This window comes from Dendropsophus ebraccatus, unplaced genomic scaffold (genome assembly GCF_027789765.1).
Source record: "Dendropsophus ebraccatus isolate aDenEbr1 unplaced genomic scaffold, aDenEbr1.pat pat_scaffold_892_ctg1, whole genome shotgun sequence".
Lineage (NCBI taxonomy): Eukaryota > Metazoa > Chordata > Amphibia > Anura > Hylidae > Dendropsophus > Dendropsophus ebraccatus.
The window spans coordinates 61,166-68,737 of NW_027210492.1; the positions used below are offsets into that span (position 1 = coordinate 61,166).

At 41.9% G+C, this 7,572-nt stretch overlaps 1 protein-coding gene across 1 annotated transcript; it reads right to left on the reverse strand.

The window, feature by feature from the left end:
• Positions 1-716: 716 nt before the first annotated feature.
• On the reverse strand, positions 717-7,151 carry LOC138780868 (centrosomal protein cep57l1-like; the record flags this gene model as incomplete). The annotated part of the gene is made up of 7 exons (XM_069956747.1): positions 717-1,037; positions 3,046-3,190; positions 4,626-4,858; positions 4,939-5,018; positions 5,948-5,993; positions 6,075-6,164; positions 7,074-7,151. Coding segments are annotated over 7 exons (876 nt in total), but the record flags the coding sequence as incomplete, so codon positions are not given.
• Between the last annotated feature and the right edge of the window lie 421 nt (positions 7,152-7,572).

Consider the following 7,572-nt stretch of genomic DNA (forward strand, 5'->3'; position numbering starts at 1 on the left):
ATGCTTGAGTCCATCCGAACCCGAACTTTCGGCATTTGATTAGCGGTGGCTGCTGAAGTTGGATAAAGCCCTAAGGCTATGTGGAAATCATGGATATAGTCATTGGCTGTATCCATGTTTTCCAGACAACCTTAGAGCTTTATCCAAGTTCAGCGGCCACCACTAATCAAACACCGAACGTTCAGGTTCGGATCGACTCAAACCCGAACCCGGTCGGCACTCATCCAGAATGGCAGAAGAACTCCAAATCCAGGTTCTTATAGCCAGGACGACTGGAGGCTGTAACGCCAAAGGGCTTCAATTAAGTAAAGGGTCTGAATACGTATATGTCCGCTCAATGTGTTGGTTTATCCATTTTAATAAGTTAGCAAAGATTTCTTACATTCTATTTTCACCTGCAGAATACTTTGTTTTATAGAATAGCATCACTTCCTACAATGTACAGGCAGGGAGGCGACTGTGAAAGGGCTGTAAACCGATGCTGTGAACTAACTTAACTAGGATTAGGAGGTGAAAACTCTACTCTAAAGGTTGTATTAGATGACCAGACATGGGTAAAGTACCATAGAGGAGCAGTACATGTAGAGTCATGAGGATTGAATTAATCCAGAAGGTAATAGGCAATAAGAAAGTGAAAAAAAAAAAATAAAGCAAAAAAACTTTATACGGGAGCAGTGACACTAGATTACACAAAATTACAAATCTTTATTTCTTTATTTAAAATGTTAAAAATACAGAAGACATCCAAAATCACAGGAATAAATAGGAGTAAGAATGTAAACCTTATATAAACACTCACATACACACATATAAACAATGACCACATAAAGCAGCTATTTCTCCCACATGATATCATCTTTCTTTAGTGTCATCTGAATCTTTTGCACGTTTTTCAACAGCTGTAGGGAGGCCTTGCTGGTAGAGGTTGGAGTACTTCTTGACAGAGTTTCCCCCATCTTCATGGGAGTAACTGGAATTTCTTTCCTTCTTGGGTAGCTGGTATATCTGCTTTGCGAGCCTCCCCTGCAACAACTAGTCTAGCATTGGAAGAGAGTTTCTTCATTGACCGAGCTGCTTTCTTAAGTCTGATAACCTGGATAAACAAAATATATTATGAAAGAAAAAGAAATTACAATAATGTTGGTAGCCACATGCATTTCCTACAGAAGGGATGGGAGAGTGTTCAACTGCCTAAGGCAGAGCAGCAACCAGGAGACTCGAGGATTTGTGTTATGCTTAAGACCTTATTCACACGTCCCGTAATCTACGGATCAGTATTTCCGTATAAGTGCACATTGTTGTCTATTGGGCCATTTACACAATCAGTAGATTACAAGGACGCAAACCAATGCTGGGGGGGGGGAGGGGGGAGACATGCCCTAGTGCAGGCCCAGATTTTTTTACGGATCTCTCATAGAAATCAATGGGGCATGCTATTTTTTACAGATTGAAACCCGTTTGGCATCACGATTTTTCCATAATTTCCATAAAAAAATATGGATGAATTATAATTGACATGTTGATTAAAAAAAAGGATTTACAGAAATACGCATGCGCTACATATTTTTAGCGGATTGTATGGGTGGATAGTGGAAGGAATCTACGGGCTTGGAAATAAAAATAAAAATACTGAACATGTGCATAAGGCCTTACTCTAGGGCCACCAACCAGGGCAGAAGAAATGTTGAACTTGATGGACTTGTTTCTTAATGCAACTTAAATATGTATGTAAACTATAAAGAGGTTAAAGAGTTGTCATTCAATATTCAAGATATTAAAAGTGACTGCTTGATAAGTGGCCACAGCTAATAGTTTTTAAAGTGAAGAAGATGAGGCACTACTGTGACCACTTGGAAGGGGCAGTCTGCAATGTCTGCTAGGAGAAACATAGGCAAAGGGGTAAACTCCTGCGACTACTGTGTAAAAGGGAACACTGCTGTGACTACAGAGGGCAGTGAGCAGTTTTGGGTTTTTTATTGGAGCACTAAGTGTTAAGGGGAAGTGTTCATGACAACTGCTAATTCCAAGATTTAATAAATTTTATATTATATATATTATTTTTTTTTTAAGAACATGCCCTAACTAATGTAACATTCAGAATTCTTAGATCATCCTACAGAAAGTCAGTACTCTTGTATTCCTGTGCTTCTGCCATTGTAATAAAGCAGAGCAATGTTGCCCTGTTTTCTGTGTCGGTGGCATGTTGGAAGGAGGGTGTGTGGCTAAGCAGCGGGCCCAAACATAGTACTTCTGGGACTGTAGAAGAGACCAGAATCCTGGCTTTTATGAAACCAAGTATAAACAGTGAAGCTTTGGATTACAAGTTGCTTTGAGATTAGTGATTTGGATTACAAGCATGTTTCCAGAACAAATGATGCTCGTACTCCAAGATTTCACTGTATTAGCAAGTGCATTTACTATGAATTTTAAAAAGAATAAAGTCTATTTTACAATCCTTTTAAGTAACAACAAAACTGCTCTTGTTGCCCAGAGCAATCAGAGTAACTTAATAAATGGATTTGACTGCCATGGTTAACAAGCCAGTTATGGTTAGACAGTCTTTATACATAAAAGTCTGATGCTTTATCTGCATCCATTTGTAACATGTACATAACAAAAGATCCAATTAATCCATTCCCTTCTGGAAGGCGATATATAATGGACATAGTGATGACAACTAGGGGCTTTGCATTATTTGTATGTACAGAAGCCTTCCAAGACTGAGGGTATGTACATACTACGGAACCCTGGCAGATTACCCACCGCTGATTCCGCAGCTTGGCCCAATCTACGCTGGTCCCATAGACTTCATTCTATGGTTTGGCAGATTCTGCCATCCGCCCGAAGAATGAACCTGCTCATTCTTCAGGCTGATGGTGGAATCTGCAATGAAGTCTATGGGACCAGCTAAGATGCGCGCAGCCATGTGGGCAAGCTGCGGAGCCAGCGGTGAGTGATCCACCAGGATTCCTTAGTGTGGACAGACCCTTAAAAAGTATTGCTTCAAGTAATGAAAGTGAGAATAAAAGTCATTTAATTCCTTACGTTTGCTTGATGTCTTCTCAGCTTGAGTATTTGGTCACTTTTAGTTTCCATCTGTTTGACAAGGCAATCCATTTCCCGTTCTAAATCTTCACGTAAATCGTTGTCCTTCATATCATTTATCTGTTTAAGCAGCTCTTGATGGTCACTGCAACACATGACAACTCCAATTAAATATTTATTCTAGACAGCCTTTTATAGATTGCAGGTACCACACTGGGTACATTTTTCTCTTAGCTCCCTTCTAAATATTACAGTTTCCTGATTCACAAAAAAATACAGATGCAGCCATAGTAATAGAAACAGGGCACAAGTAAATGTAAGAAAAAATTTAGATGTCATTTGAGGAAAGCTGTATGATGAGTACCAAGCTTTGTATAGTCTTAAAGGGCTATTGTAAGTGATTTCTTCAGAAGACAAGAAGCCTCCGAGTATCAGACATTGCTCTGCTGTTCTCCTACTTGCTGGTAACTGCATTATCTGCTGCCCAGCATATGAAACATGATCTCTCCTGAGAGGTGGCAAAGTGGTAAAGCCAGGCATGGCATGTCCCATGTAGTGGCCCAGAACAGGCCATCTGTTCACTAGTTTGTATCTACCTCTTTATTATAACTAGTCTTGTTCTGGGAGGCCGTGGTCCACTGCAACTGTGTGTTGTGTAAGCCCCAGCAGTATTCAGGTTTTGTCATTACACCCATGTCTCATGTATATTTCACTGTATATGCCTAATGGTGATAATGCAGAGGCTGGTGATCACGTGACCGTGCCGCTGTTGCCATGGTACCCCCAATAGCCATTGAGCTTTGGCTGGGGGATACCATGTGACTTCCTGCTGTACCACAGTCTATTCCCTACCACAGAGGGGATAGGTTGTGTGTGTGACTCCTTCACCTTCAGAAGAGGAGCCTCGGTGTGCTCTGCTGCTACAGTCCATTGGCTGTGTTCCTGTCTCGAGTTTCAAGATCCTCATCTGGGTGCCGTTCTTCAGTCATTCCTCTCATCATCTTCTCTAATCATCAACAGCAAGTATTCATCTCAGTTCCATTCCACCCAGCATCTCTTCCTCAGTACCACTACTACTCCCATCATCCAGCCCACTCACCTACAGCCTATTGCAGCATCACCCATTACTCTGCTTTACTTAAGACTGCCTTATTCCCGGTTGCATCCGGAGAGACTGTTGCTATTAGTTACCACCGTTACAATAAATATACAGCTACCGTTGTTTCTGAACCTTGGCATTGGTGTGATAATTGGTGCCCTGACTAAGGACAACAAAGAATCGCAGGCCCAGCCTCCGCATGGTCAGGAGCCCGGTTCTCAGCTGTGTTGCCCTCGTGCCAAAACCGCGATAATCCTCTGCTCCGCAGCTGCCCCGGTTCCTGACAGTAGCTACACCTATTAGCGGAGTGTCCCCTAGGGGCCCAGGCATCGCACCCATACTACAGGTAGGGGGAGACGAAACCACCATGTTCAGAGTGCAGGAGATAAACAATGAGACCATAGCCTTACGTTAGTAAGCACCTAAACCACTTTCACATAATTGTTAAAGATCAGCATATAATAGTCCTATGGGTACTCACAAACTCATTTCTTCTAGCTCGCCTTGCAGATCCAACAGTAAATCAGTCAGGCTGTCCCCAGCAGAGTGTGTATAGGTTGCTGAAGTTTTGTTAATTCCTAAACTCCTAGAACATGGCTTACGTCCTACAGATCTTGACCGCTGCTGGGCAACTGCTGGGCTCTGACTTCGATGTTTCATCATGTGAAGAACACTCTGAACATTTGCACTAAGAGAATGACTTGTACTGGTAGACTGTAAAAAGAGAGAAAGTAGAAAAAGTTGTTTAGGAGAAGGCAGAATATCAACTTTCTCACACAAAAGAACACACTCACCTTTCCTGCTACAAATGGTAGATCTCCTGTTTTCACAGAAATCTTTGGTTCAAAAGTACTTTTACTTGCAGCAGTTTCTTCTAGATAAAAAAAAGAATTTTACGTGTAAGGGTATGTTCACACTGAGCAAATGGGCAGAGGAACCCCGCTTGCCTCAGTGTGACACTGTTTGTCTAGGAGAGGGCTCACGTGCCTCCGCTCCAGCTGCTCTCCGCGCAAAGAATTGACATGTAAATTCTTTGCACGGAGGGAAGCTGGAGCTGAGGCATGTGAGCCTTCTCATAGACAAAGTGTCATACTGAGGCAGGCGGGATTCCGCGGTGAATTCCGCCCCATTTCCTCAAAGTGAAAATACTTAGTTTATTCAATATGCCTTAACCATCTATTCCAAATGCATATGGGAGGAGTTCATCATCTACTATCACAGCAAAAGTGCGAGGCCCACCAGAATTCCTATTCCCACCAGTAGGCAAGGAGGAAGGGTAGTGGGGCTAAAATGGTTAACGATTGAGTCTGGCAAATATGAATGATTACGGATGCACATCCCTAGTCCTGTCCGTAGTTGTGGGTCCACGTTTATGGACAGCACTCTGGATGTGTAAATCAAGACTTAGGGGGAGATTTATCAAACTGGTGTAAAGCAGAACCAGCTCAGTTGCCCCTAGCAACCAATCAGATTCCACCTTTCATTTTCCAAAGAGTCTGTGAGGGAAAAAAAGTGGAATTGATTGGTTGCTAGGGGCAACTGAGCCAGTTCTACTTTACACCAGTTTAATAAATCTCCCCCTTAAAGTGTAAATTTTAGGACAAAATCCAGTATAAGTAATACTAATATTAACTGTAACATTTTACTCACAGGTGGATACTAAATCACACAATAGAGGTGATTTGTCATACCGCTGAGAAAATCAGCTAGGCAGGATGACTACGTATACTATACATAATGCACACTTTGGAAGGCTGCTTTGTGGGCAGATTGTCTTTTTTGGCTCCTATCTGTTCTCATTACTCCCATGGCGAGAATTCAGTGCCAATGCTGAAGAGGCAATGTAGCACTGTCCAGTGAATTCCATAAACAATCATGTAACAATATATCTGGTAGCATTTTCAAGAACTGGGCATGTTAAAAACTTTACCTGCACTTTTTGTTTCTTTACCTTCTTTTGTGGACCATTCTCTACAGATGCGGATACAGGTATTGCATTCACTTCAGGACAAGTTTGCAGCTAGAAGAGAAAATTCTTGTTATATCATGTTATGTTATGAATAAAATCAACTATTCTTTACTATACTGGTTGCCCTGCTCTCTGATGTACCTACACTAAAAGGTTTTCTGGGCCTGGAAGATTACCAGCAATGTGTAGATGCGCTTAACACAAGAGAGGTGGTTATTGCTGGTTGGATACTTGTCTTGGCAATATAACTATCACACCTACAGGATCCGCAGCAGATTTGATGCTGTGTTGAGTTATTTAAATGAAATCTGCTGCGGATCTGCAGCAGAAAATAAGCTGCGGATCCGGTAAGTGTAAACTTACCCTAAAGGTTCTTTGTGCAGCACATATGAAGGGCTCTCCAATTTACCTTTCCTTTATACATCAGGATTACAGTAGCTGCTCACTAGTGGTTGCTAGCTCAGTGTATATTAGCGGAGACCTCTGGGTCATTTGAACGAAATCACTACGACCTTTGTGTTTGCAGTATATAATAAAATAATAAAATGGATTTAATTATCCGGAAGTTCAGCTCTCCATGAAAATGAACAGTCAATGAGACCGAAATGCGCACAACCCACATTGGATCAGTATGGGGGTCGCACACATAGTCACTGTTCTGGTCTAATGTTTTTCTTTTCCCTTAGCGAATACAAGTGCTCATGTCACGTAATCTACCAGTCTGGTGTTTTCTCAGAGGTTTCTCAGGTCATATGCAATCTGGTAAATGTGGTTAATATACAGCACCAAGCAATTTAATAAGTAGTACATATGACTGTATTATAGGCACTTAGGTTTACAAGTGATTTTTTTAAACCACTGACAAATGGAAAGTTTTTTTATTTTTTATTTTGACAATAAGATTATAAGACTATATCATTCCGAGCCTTACACCTTAGTCATGTGCTAGTTTTAACTTACCTGGAACACTTTTTCCTGCATTAATTTCCGATGTTGTTCCTCTGCGTGTAACTTTTCCTCCAGCTGATGAATCTTGCTCTACAGACATAAAACAGTTTTCTGCATCAAACTCTATACAGAACACATTTACTTAAAGGGAACCACTCAGCAGCCTGTTTTGGCTGATATGGTTCTCTGCAGTGCTGGATAAATCTGCTGTTCAGCTTGCGGGACATACTGTCTGCAGCAGCAGCTTTATCACAGCAAAAAAGCAGTTAAATCCCCCGGGCGTGTGGCAGGCATAGGCGGGAGGTAGTCATCTGGACGGCTAGTCACCACTCTCTGCCCACTTCAGCCAGTCAGCCCACTTGGCGGCATGATTGACAGGCAGAGAGGCCAGTAATTCACCTCTCTGCCTATTAATCACATCCTCCGAGCGTGATGGCTGAGTACACTGATGTGCGGCTAGCCGGTTTAATAGCTGTATATCTTTAGCTAAAGCTCTGCTGTCTACAGTTTT